Raw genomic sequence first — 12134 nt, forward strand, 5'->3', positions numbered from 1 at the left:
GATCAGTTTAGTGCAATAGGAAAGAAGAATAAGGTAGACTGATACAGTAGCTAGAAGGTTGGAGGGGTCGTTTTTATAGCTGAAAAGCAGATTCTATTTCTGAACGCCCTCAACTTGTTTTAGCAATAAAGGCCACCAGGCCGCTGAATAAGCAGCGAGTAAGTGGGGCTGTGTTCTGTGGAGCGTACTTACCCAGAAAACATAAATAACTGATCTTTTGTATTGCATGAAATCTAGATTATCCCTTCATTCACAGAAATGGATGAGACTTTGTACACGGAAAGTGAACTTCGGCTTGTGACAGAAAGACATCGAAAGTATCAAGGGACCGCCAAAATTAATATTAGTCAAATTGTCCCTCACCCGTCTGTCTCTCATCATCTGAACGCGACAAATGTGCGAAGGCTCTGTGAAGTATTTGACAAAGAAGGTTGCCGACGACTTGATGTCTACAACCATGTTAGTGCCGTGGTGTCGAGCCAGCATCTTCATGATGCTCTTCGATCCGCACAAGTGAGTGCCGCCGAGATGATGACTGACCAACCGAATCGATACCCACACCTGCATTTCAACTCCGATCAGGTAAAGTGCCTACATGGTCAACATCGATTAAAAGCTGGAGAGGAACATTTGTCACCCATCGACCAATGGTGGACTGTCAATTTGTACTTGGATGGTAAGCTAGAATTCTGGAGATTGCCCCACAAAGCCTTTCTAACAGCCTCAAGATATCAGCCCCGGCCTGCAAACAACCATAATTGAAGAATACTCAAATGAGAAAGTCCCGACTGACGGTGAGATTTACCGCAAAGTACGACAATATCGATATGAGGCAAATGCACACTTTGAGAATCGGTGGCTGGCACGGTTGTCAGAGAACAAGGCCAGAAGACTTCGGGGGCTGGAGTCTCATCCAACTGTCAGAGCTGCTTTTGATTCCTTGCTTGTCCTACCATCTCTAGTAGTACATGGTATGCAGATTGGTTCCTTTCCGCAGGCCCTGGCTATCTGCTGTGATGAGGTAAGATGGTTTACCTTGAAATTCGGGAGTTACTGATTTATCCTCCCAGGAGATAGTGCATGCGCTGAATAGACTTCTACAATTCTGGTCATCACTTCTAGGAAACGATCGTATCAAAATGCTTAAGGTCGATCCACATACAGTGGAAACCTTACAACTTTTGGCACCTGGTGTTTCTTCGAGAGACAGAACCACTGTGAAAGGGCTTGTGCACAGTGGTGGAGTATTTCCTAAATTCACTGCATCGGAAAGATCATCGATCTGGAAACGATTGAGGAAGACGGAAGGAATCATACCGTCTCTACATACATTTTCAAAAATCTGTGGTACCTGGAGTCCTGCGCGAACTGCATGAAACGACTGATCACACCAAACAAATCTTTCCCGACGATCAGAAGCGCCATGCGTGCCGCGTTCTTGCCGTTCGACCCTGACAGTGCGCGTTGCTGTATACAGATATCCGAATCAGAGTTTCGAGAATATGCACGCCCTCAGGCTGATCATGCAGAGCTTGGATACAGACAGCTTTGGCTCTATGCTATGCGCCATTACCCAAGGTTATCCAAAAAGCAGCAAAAGAAGGGCCATATCGCAAAACCTCAACGTGAGACGGTGGATGATATGATCCTGTACGACATGGCGGTACTTGCAAAGAGGCTTGGATTTCAATCACCAGAAATCGAGCAGCTCATCCAGCAATCGCCGGATCGTCAAATCGCGCGAGATGCTCTTTTGAAGGCTCGCCGACCAGATCGTTACCGGTATGACGAGGGGGAAGTTGAGACACTCATCAGCAAAGTCATCGATTGTTTCTTGCGGGCCACCACTCTTGACCATCAGCCACCAATGAAATACACCGGGGGAAGAGAAGTCAAGAAAGAGTCTCGACAGGGACACCCGCAAGCCAGAGAGCAATTGCAAGATCGTCAGTTTCTTTTCATTGACCAAATACATGATGGGTTCACTCCAGACTTGCAGAAGGCCACTTCCTTTTTCGTGAGGCGCAACGTCTATTTTACCTTTTTCAGCGATCTGAGAATACCAGATATGGACCGGGAGATGGGAGATGCACCTCCGGACCCTGACTTACCTACGTCTCCACTTTTCGTTCCGAGAGATCATTCACCTCCGGATTTAGGAACAGCTCCCATAGACACATCAAGCCACCATGATGCCAGTCCAGACCGTGAGCGACAGAAAGAGATACGTCGGGAGAGACGCCAAGAGAAGCGAGATAGAAAGTTGCAGAAGCAACAGAAACGAGAATATCAGCTGGCTCGCTCGGAAAACCATCCAAGGTCCAATCCTGGCAACCTATCCACATCACGTTCTGCATCTGAAATGGAGCTCACTCGCAATGATACAATGGAAGTCGGAGAATCGGAGCAGAGACTAGAGATAATGACCAATAGTGAGGCTGGATTGGCTGCTAGAAGTGGAAGTTCGGCAGACGAATCTGAGATTATTCCCCGGGGACTCGCTATGCCCGATGAACCAGAACAAGGGTCACATATCGAATTGGGTCGGATGCTCAGCGTGGAAGAGGAATCAAGAATCGACATCGATAATGCTGAGTTGGACACAGAAAGTCAGCAGCTGCAAGTGATTGAAGAAGAAAGCACATCTGGGAGAGTATCCCCGCATGATGATCACATGGAGGAGCCCGCAGACGCACAGAATGGCGAAGCGGTAGAGACAACAGAGTCACCATGGCCGATGGGCGAAAATGAAAGCACGCTAAGAATGTTGGAAGGACGTGAGGCACCGGATGAAGCACAGGGCCCGTCTAGGTCTATGAGCAGAAAAAGTCACATAAGGGAAAGCCAGAGGAGGAAACCATATGACCGGACACAGCGGCGGCGCCAGCGAGCACCTGAGCTGCTCAGCTCAACACCACAGGATGCTTTGGAGCAGGAAATAAACACACTATTGCAGCCGACACATATGGGTGTTCAAGTTCCAACGGCAAGGCCTCTCACCACAATCGATTTTCTCGAAGAACACCGTCGACCACAAGCTAGAGCAGATGTAGAGCTTAGTCGCCCGGAAGTCACAGAAGCGAGAGATGCCCTGACCGGTGCAGATAAGACAACAGAAAACCCGGGATCAATTGATCAGGAGCGCGAATATCATGTAGCGGTGGGTTCTGGGGCAGAGCCATCTAGACAATCGTCAGGGATTGTACCTGTGGGTGACTCGCCGCAAGTTCATGGAGGGGTACAGCAAGAACCCGTGGCGGAAGCCACTCCTCACATCTCGCCGCGTGCAAGTGTCGAGGCGGCAGAGGCTCCCAGTCAACCAGAAACAACCCCGCACGCGGATGAAGGAAGAACAGGATATCAAGTAGAGGAACAGGGCGGTATCCAAGGCCGAGAGGAGGCTGCTGAGTCTGACTCAGAGGCTCTAGACAAAGCTTCAAAAGTGACGATAATATTCCGTGCACGTGATAAGAACGGCGAATGGAACCATATGGTCCATCAAATGGTGGTCGACCGATCCGATCCGTCTCCTGTGGAAAGAATGGCGGCAAAGAATGCGCGCGAGCGACATGCTACTTATTATGATAAAAATCTGCGTCAGGTGGCCCCTGCACTGTGCTTCAATGCAGCGGTCGAAGATGGTACAAATACTGTCTTCATGACATTGGGTGACGATCTAGTTCACAGTGAAGAAACGATGGATTCAATCACGCGGGCACTACAAGATGACAGCGACCGGGATCGAGCGGCGAAACGCCGGCAGTAGTGATTATAGGGACAGAAATCAAAAGATTTAAAACAGACACCGAAGTAAAACTAGAGACCTCAGGCAGCCATGGCTGCAAAGCTACCTTGGACGCCAGTTGGCAGACTGAAAGCCAAGCTCGACCGAGAGCTGTAGACGTAGGTCCACATTGGACCTACGTCTACAGCCAGAAGGATCCGGCCCCAGATCACCTGCTCTAAAGCTTGGTGCCTAAGGCTGCAGCCATTCCACCACGGCTTCCCGGCCATGGACACCTGCCAGTTGAGCTAGAGCCATCACGGACGTTAATCACTGGATTACCATCACAACTAGCTTTACAACAAGCAACATAGATCCAATATAGACATTTGGCCACGTAGGTTCGAAATCTTTATCTTTAAATCCGCGCAGGCCTCTCATCCAAGTGTAGGTGGGAGTGAGTACCTTTGCCGGTTTTGCTGGTATGGTAGAAGAATGTTACGTTGGCGAATGAGACAGAAGCCTTCTTGGAGAAAGCAAATGTATACTATGGTATTTAATTATGAAAAGAGAATGCATTTTCTAGCAGACCGTCCCTGGCAACTCTACTCATTCACTGCTCGCACTCCGTGAAAAAGTCTGCGTGTCTGGTGTGCGCGCCGGTTTCAGAGTGAAGCCTCGCCCATATCGTTCCTTAAATTCGGCAGTCATTTCGCCTTCTATCACATCTTCTGGGTTTGGCGTGGTGCCATCGTTTGAGATAGATATCTCACCCCTCAGGTGACTAGTATGAATAGTAGCGAGGTCTCGCGATAATTGCTGGATCGATTCGTCGCTCATGTAGCCTCCCACTTGCCTGCTCCTCCAACCCAAGCCCCGGTTCTTCCCGTGGAGAACCTTTCCATTTGTGGACACCATAAACTGCAGGGCATCGCCAGTGCCGTGGTTTTCAATGATGCTGACGTTATCCTTTAAATGATTATCGGCTCGTGAGCAGATATCCAAGCACTGCCGAGCTGTTTCCCACTCGTCGCGCAGCCTCGATAAATCTTGAGTATCTTCATCAGAGGAGGTCGTAGTCTTTGATTTGGCGAGCAGCCTATCCATGACATCTCGCATATGCTTTTCCAACTTAATAGTCGTCGCAGTCAAGCTAGTTTTGCATTCACGTAGACCTTCATTTGTGACCGATTCGGGTGAGGCTTCAGCTCCACCTGGTCCCCGGGGTGAACCCGCCTCGTCGGACATCAGCTGGATCTGATCGATGTGCCTCGACAACTGGGCGCAGATCTGAAGACACTTCTCTGTGCTCAGGCGCTCTTCTCTTAGCGAGCGCATCTCTGCTGCATCTGCCCCAGGCTGAGTGGTATTCTTCTCAACCAGTTCTGCCAGCTTCCTATCGATCCCTTCGAGTCGAGCTCCTAGGTCCTCTTTCGCATCTTGAATAAGACTCTCGTACTCCTCGATATTCTCAACAGCAGCCGCTGATAGACGCCTTGCGAATAATGAGCCAAAAGTCCGAAAGGGGCCCAGAAAAACTGAAAAGAACGCTGTAACACCTAGGAGTGACTTACAAGTTTGCATCGGTTAAGGCAATATTAATCGTGGCTTTATATCCTGCCAACAAGTCGCGGAAATCGTCAATATTATTACCCATGAACGTCAGCCTAGCCCAGTCACGGAAGCTTGTCCGACTACTATTTGACCGCGATGCGCATTGAAGGACCTCCTGCTGAAACTCTTTGCAAACATTACCACATCGCAATAGCGGCAGGTCCAAAATTGAGAGATCGGCACCACAGTTCGATTTGAGCAGGTCAACGAGACCTGTCAGCACATCACTAAGGGCCCCCAGCTCAGCAAGAAGGTCACGCACACGCTTTGGATGTGAACGGAAGCTGTCCACTGTCTCATAAAGTGAAACACTGCATCGAAATGCAAAAGTCGCTATAGCAAGGATTCCAGAGGCCAGTCCGATTGGTTCAGCCATGTTTTTGTTCGTTTAGAGTAGAAGAGGAAGAGTAGACCAAGAGAACTTTCGGAGCAGAGGAGGGGTATCAGTATTTTAGAAAAGAGCACCAAGTGGCGTTGAGTTGTAAGCGCTGGGTTCATCTTACATTGTTCTGTGATGAAGATTCCAAGGCGGTGGGGTCAGATGGGGCGGCGGCTGCCCAAACAGGGGTGGCGGGCGGGGTAGTTCATGATACGAGAAAGCGGTGGGGTGGCGGCTGTTCAAGTACAAAGCGCGTATTTCTTGGAAGACAAGGCCTTCGTTTTGAGGTCAGGCTAATTAAAGTGATGGCAGTTCCTCATTTAAACTAACAGTTATCGAGAAGTTCGCTGATGAGTCACTCGATCAGTTAATAGCGGAGAAAGGTATGACGAGGATCTGCACATGCACAGACAACCTTGCTGAAGAGCAAGCGTGTTGGCGGTGTGGCGTTGGCCAGGCTGTGTCGGTTTGTGCAGCTTCTGCCTGATTCTTGACTCACGGACGCAAAGATGGGCGACATGCTCAGCTTATCTGAGCTTAGCTCAGCTAATGGGGCAACGAATCGGAGATCGAAGGAATGACCATGATGTATTTCCTTCCAGCTGGTCACGCAGATGTGCGGCTTTTTGTGAGTTGGTTTGAAGGCTAGAAATGCGGAGCCTAAAGCCAATTGTGAATTTCAGCCTTTTTAGCCCAGGTTAACCCCGCCCAGGCTTAATGAGTCACTTGCCTAAATCGCCCAACCGTTCCTTAAAGTCGCCTTGTGACTGGAGTATCACAAAGTAAGCATTCAACGAGGCGCAATTAACGCGCACTCTGTCACTGATCTGGCTGGGTCCATATTCAATAAGCCTGCAGTTTTCAAATTCCTATTCCATGCATGATCTCAGACACTATGAAATGTGCCTTGGATTTTGGTGGCCTTAGCGTTTAATTCTATAGCATCTACTGATATTTGGGTCGTGGCCATTAGCAAACATACTGTGAACCACTAGTACCTGGTTGACTTCGGGATCTTTAAAGTTCAATCTAGTTCAAGCAGAGTTGATACCTGATAAGCTTCCCACTACGGGGAACATAAATACCAATTAGATTACCCTGAAAAGAGTAGTATTATTTTAATGTTGGCCGATGATAATTTATTGATTAAGGATAAATTTGGGAAATAAATGTCTACAACTATTTTTTATTCACGTCCGTGGATGTTATAGTTTACTTTAAGTAACTTCCAGCTCTTGATGAAGATAAACTGTATAATAACTGAATACGCCATGCACTAAAATTACTATTCTGATCAGCCACATTGCATAATGATTGACATTTTCGAATAAGCCTTTAATAATACTAGATCACAATACTTTATTCCAACATCCAGTAGATCATACAAGCAGAGATCTATTATGACATAAATAGTAAGGTTTTGTGGCTACAAACAATACCGAAAGCTTCAAACCAAAGCATAAAAGGGTTGTGAGTTACATAAGGTAATTTTTAAATATCTTCGGCCCAAATCTAATTCATACGGCCGTCCGACAAGGCTTTCGCATTAGGAGGATGATGATATGATGACAATGGTCTAGTAAACAGGGCGGCCAGGCGAGTTTAGATCGTTCTTCGTGCCGCTGCACGGCAACTATCGTACCTGAATTCATCAAGGCAGCTCGTGCCACAAGAAAGCGTTACGAAGAATGGAAGTCCCTTAAAGCGATTTGTATTAGCAATACTGCTCATGCCCCCAGGATCGCATTCATAATTCCTAGGAGAGCCAAGTTCTGGGGAGTTCCGTATACGCTAGTACTAAGGGAACCAATTGTCATGAATTTCTTGATTGATTGAACTATCTGAAAGACTGTTGGTGAAGTATCTCTAGACCTCAGGGGCTACGGTTTTCTTGAAACGTGATCCCGAGTTGATCTGGTATACGACTAAACATGCAGGGAATTGGTGGTGGCTGAATCATTCAATCTCTAGTGGTAAAGTACCGCCTGTTAGATCGACAGAAGTTACTTAGCCATCTTTGCAGGGTTCTTTCTTGACACTGTAAACCCGATTATATATAAATAGAAACAAAGAATAAAGCAGAGGCATAAGCCAGAAGCGACAGTACGCTAGGGGATTCCCTGTTGCTCGATCCATTGCTCTTTCCAGGACCAAACCCAATGGTTCTTACCCAAGTCGGAGTCGAGCTATCATTTTTAAGAAGATCTGAACGATAAGCGTCGTTCACCCCCAAAAATGTTACTTTGATCTTTGCTTCGATTTTAGTATCGGCTCCATATAAGTTAGGAGAGCGAGCTGAAATGTATCCATCCAAAGTAAGGTTTGCGTTCCTGCTGTCAAACTGGATATCAAGACTAGGATCTGGATAGGAAATGTTAGAAGCCATTTTGCTCCACCAGTTGTCAGAAATCAGGCCGCTAGTCCAGGTAACCTCTCTAGAAGAATTACAGGCGGTCATATTGAAATCCAAGGATTTATCTCCATCGAACAGGTCAAGCCTTCCATGTTCACGAATTGTTGCTGAGAGATTGTAGGGCGCGCTGTCGGTTTTCTCAAGTGTGAAGTTGAAGTAGGACTTCGTTTTAGTTTCCTCCAATGTATAATATTCGAACACTGGACTAGGCAAGTATCAGAAGATGTCCCGGTAGATACTGCACCTTTACTCACTTAGAAGAAAACAGTCCCCATTCCCAAGGAAACTCGAAAAGCGCATCATAATCCTCCACAGAAAAGTCATAGTCATAGTCCCAAAGGGTGAAAAAGGCATTTACAGGAATGTTGGGGGCATTGTATTTGCTAGGCTCGGTGAGAGCAAGAAGTGTAGCGAATGTGGTGTTAAAGCTTTTGCCTTGCAGATTCGGGCACCAAGCTCCATCATGCTGCTCTTTCTCCTTCGCTGCAAATCCGGAAAAGGGCGTGATCTCAACCCGCGTGGTTCCATTGTAATATCTATTTGATAAGAATGAGATTTGACATGAAAGTGGAGATTAACTAATGCTTACGACCCAACCCAGTGGTATAGCCCATTTAAAGTCACATTGTCCGGTCGGAAGTTGAGCGAGGAGTCATAAGCTATCACTGCAATTGCGAAAGCCAGGCTGGATAGCAAATATTGAGCGATCTGATTGCGATGCATCTTCTGAACCCTCTTTGGGAGGAATGCCAAAATCGAGGAATGTCAAAATCAAAAGGTACCTGAAAATCAGTCCTCGCGTGCCCATGTTGTTGTATTTAAGCAGGGGGCACAGAAGATGTGGGTAAGCAGTCTTACCCCTTTAACGCGATGTTACAGAAAAGAAACGCCTAGCTTATTCCGACCTAGTGCAGCGCGATTGGGGCCAATCTCCCACGTTAATAGACTTTGCCAAACCCTCTAAGCTAGTGGCGAGAGCGCTAGCGCAGAACTAAAAACGAGGCTGAGTCTCAGAACCCAAGTAACTATTGGCTAAACGACCTGGGGTGCAAGCTGCTTCCAAATTGGCCTAAGTCTCTACTGATCGTAAGCCGTTTGCTCAGTGAGAGGGGGGATGAGCAGGGGTGCTGGTGTATTCGCTCTCTACCAGCCATTTGCGACTAACCAGGCAGACATGCTCCTGTTTGATAAGTTTGCCCAAAAAGAGGAGTCCAGGCACCTGACAGACCATACAGACTCAAAACGGGGGCTATAATTATCGTGTTATTTACGATTGTATTGGATTACTGCCAAGACAAGGGTTCAGGGGAAGACCAACTAGTTTAGGTACGTATAGCGTGTTTTGGAATAGGGTTCGAGAAAGATTTTACGTGAGCGAAGTGGTGAAACTGATTTCGATCCATGCTATACATAAAATATCGAGACTAAATGAGTATTTTCGTTGCAAGTCGCTTCTTTGCATCGTTTCACCCAAAGGCCGATGTCACGAACGAACCGCCGGGCGGCACCTACTTTCACACCGTGCTTAACAAAGAAACCTGGGTCTTGATCCTCATAAATCTGCATGAGGTCGAGACAGTTTTCGAGAGTCACATCGCGTGCTTTATTGATGTTCTTCCTGAAAGCCTCGTTGCTCACCCACGATTGCTGCCATTCAGTATACTCGTCCACAGCGACATCTAGCAGGTCGTCAATTATGATTGATTCAATACAGCCCGGACCGGTAGCCATGGCATCATTAGCAGGAGACTGTGTCGATTATTGAGATGATCCGGCTGGAAGGACATTGATATTTATCGGAGGACACACTGAACCCGTTGTAGAATTCTCCGCAGCTTTCTTTTCTTTGTCCAGTCGCTGGTTCTCCTCGGCATAGAGCTGCTCGCGAACACTATCAGAGACATCAGCGTAGGTCTCAAGAACCCCACCTTGCTCCACATATTTGACGAGGGCCTTCAGATAGTGAGTCTTCAATCTATGGTGGATCTTGCCAGCAGTATTGTCCTTCGTGGCGACATGGAGGCCCGGGACATCGCACAACACGATACACATCGCGCCAGACGGAATATTGGCCGGACACCTGCTCGGCGTCAATCTGAGCGTCTCGGTCAGTAAGCATCCGTGTAGTCACCGATGACTTTCCTCGCTTGTCCGTTCTAGAAGGAAGAGATCCACTGTCTTCTATATAATTGATCGATATCTAGAGCTAGATCTTCTTACCACAACGGAAAAGATAGGCCCACGCTAGCAGCAGTTTCTCCACCGCTATCCAAAACACTGGTACCTTCAAAGTATTTGTCAATTTTCCGTTGAGAGTTCACCGATAACACCAAGTCAGTATCATCTAGTCTCACCCGTCGGCCACAGGCTGTCTTCCGCCCAAAAATATTACGAGCATCCTCTTTTATCTTTTCCCAGTAGGATCTAGGTGGCTAAATAAGGTCTTCTTTTGTATCCTTCACCACAACTCGATTGTTCAATTTAACCCTCCACTCGATCTGGCAGTGGATACAGTCCGGAGATTATTCATCCCATGCACTTCCATCTGTACATTCAACCACAATATCACAACTCTGCTGGTCTGATAGATGTTGATGTAAGGAAGGTAAACATTCACCAACTACGTCCTCAGAATCGGGTGAAGGGCAGATTATTGATAGCGTCCATTCGCGGTCTGGGTAACCAGGGGTGGGGGCATACGAAGGAGTCCGTTCTCATAGATTAGGCAGTTCAGGTCGGTAAGCATCATCGTCAGCATCATCGTTGAAAGGAGTGTGAGTCATACCCCCAAGGCAGAAGATACCACAGAGGAGTCTATTAACATAGTTGTGTGTTAGCTTCCACCAAGTATGTTCCGGAGCGTGAAGAAGAGAGGACTGTGGCTAACAGACTGAGTATTATAATAAGCGGGTTCATAGGTAGTCTGTAAGGACAGTATGCAAGTCACTATCTACAGGTCGGATGCCGAGTAAGCCCCCCCAAACCGACTTGGACAAAGCAGCAGAAGGGAAGTGACAGATCGCCAGATTCTCGAGGGACTCCCCAAGCTCTAGTGTTTGATTTGTTTGCATGTTCATGGAAAATTCTAGTTCCCTTGGATTGCCAATACAGTTACAAGACGAGGTACCGTATTTTAATGAAAGTAAATCACGGTATCAAGACTGCTACAGGAATATTGTTATTCCGAATTACTTCCTAATATGGTCTAGTGTCTCTTGGCAGTGGGGCTAAATAGTCACTTAAAGAGTGTAAACAGTTGCACCAGTTTCGGGACGTACTGTACTGATTGATCCTTAGATTCGAACAATGAGATGCGATCTAGATTACCAGCAAGTTCTGTGATATCGGATTCTGACTCTTGTTGCTCGACTGAACACCATGAAGAAGCTGATGCGGTTGGCTTCGAAACAAATAGCAGACATTCCAGATCATCTAGCCCGGATTTACCAGAGAAACCCACCTTAGATGGTTATGTGCCGGAGTTTCTTACAGGGGGGGAGGAGCTGCCGCTGGCTCCTACTATAAGTAAGGTTTTCAGGAAGAAGAAAAAGGGGGAAAAAGTCCGAGCCCCTATCGAGCCCGCTGGTGATACTTCCGTTGAATAATGAGGGTGGTTCGGTCGTATTCTTGTTTTGCACCAAAATGGCTTTCCTGTTCTTTTATATTTAAGATGTTATTATCAAATAGGATCAGTGTTTCATATAATTCATGCTCCGGTTATTGGCTTCGCTCATTTTCTATTTATTGCTGTGTCTTTTCATTGTCTTGTTAGGAGATTCATACTATCACCTGTATAGTCAATTGTGCTAGCTTCGACCTAAACAGAAGCACCCTTCTACTCAACTCTTGGAATGGGATGTGATCATAGGTAATGGACTCAGATTTGCCTTCGCTTATAGGAGATTCTCTTGGTTATCGCAACTAGTATGTATTAGTATAGTGATATTCTGACACTAGTTTTCGTGGCCGAGAACTAAATGTCAATCAAGCCTAGTTAAGTGTGA

At 46.9% G+C, this 12134-nt stretch overlaps 3 protein-coding genes across 3 annotated transcripts; 1 reads left to right on the forward strand and 2 right to left on the reverse strand.

Annotated features, from left to right (window-relative positions):
* Positions 1-258: 258 nt before the first annotated feature.
* On the forward strand, positions 259-3766 carry N7481_003480 (DUF3723 domain-containing protein; the record flags this gene model as incomplete). Its single annotated transcript, XM_057262699.1, has 4 exons — positions 259-676; positions 729-1021; positions 1071-1244; positions 1274-3766. 4 exons carry the CDS (start codon positions 259-261, stop codon positions 3764-3766), a joined length of 3378 nt encoding a protein of 1125 aa, XP_057124360.1.
* Positions 3767-4333: 567 nt separating this feature from the next.
* N7481_003481 (uncharacterized protein) lies at positions 4334-5714 on the reverse strand (the record flags this gene model as incomplete). The annotated part of the gene is made up of 2 exons (XM_057262700.1): positions 4334-5219; positions 5299-5714. The coding sequence occupies 2 exons, from the start codon at positions 5712-5714 to the stop codon at positions 4334-4336; spliced, it is 1302 nt and encodes a 433-aa protein (XP_057124361.1).
* Positions 5715-7825: 2111 nt separating this feature from the next.
* N7481_003482 (uncharacterized protein) lies at positions 7826-8853 on the reverse strand (the record flags this gene model as incomplete). Its single annotated transcript, XM_057262701.1, has 4 exons — positions 7826-7903; positions 7960-8335; positions 8385-8666; positions 8720-8853. The coding sequence occupies 4 exons, from the start codon at positions 8851-8853 to the stop codon at positions 7826-7828; spliced, it is 870 nt and encodes a 289-aa protein (XP_057124362.1).
* Positions 8854-12134: the final 3281 nt, after the last annotated feature.

Source organism: Penicillium waksmanii, assembly GCF_028829765.1.
Source record: "Penicillium waksmanii strain IBT 27052 chromosome Unknown utg000004l:1.0-5674109.0:1.0-5678898.0, whole genome shotgun sequence".
NCBI lineage: Eukaryota > Fungi > Ascomycota > Eurotiomycetes > Eurotiales > Aspergillaceae > Penicillium > Penicillium waksmanii.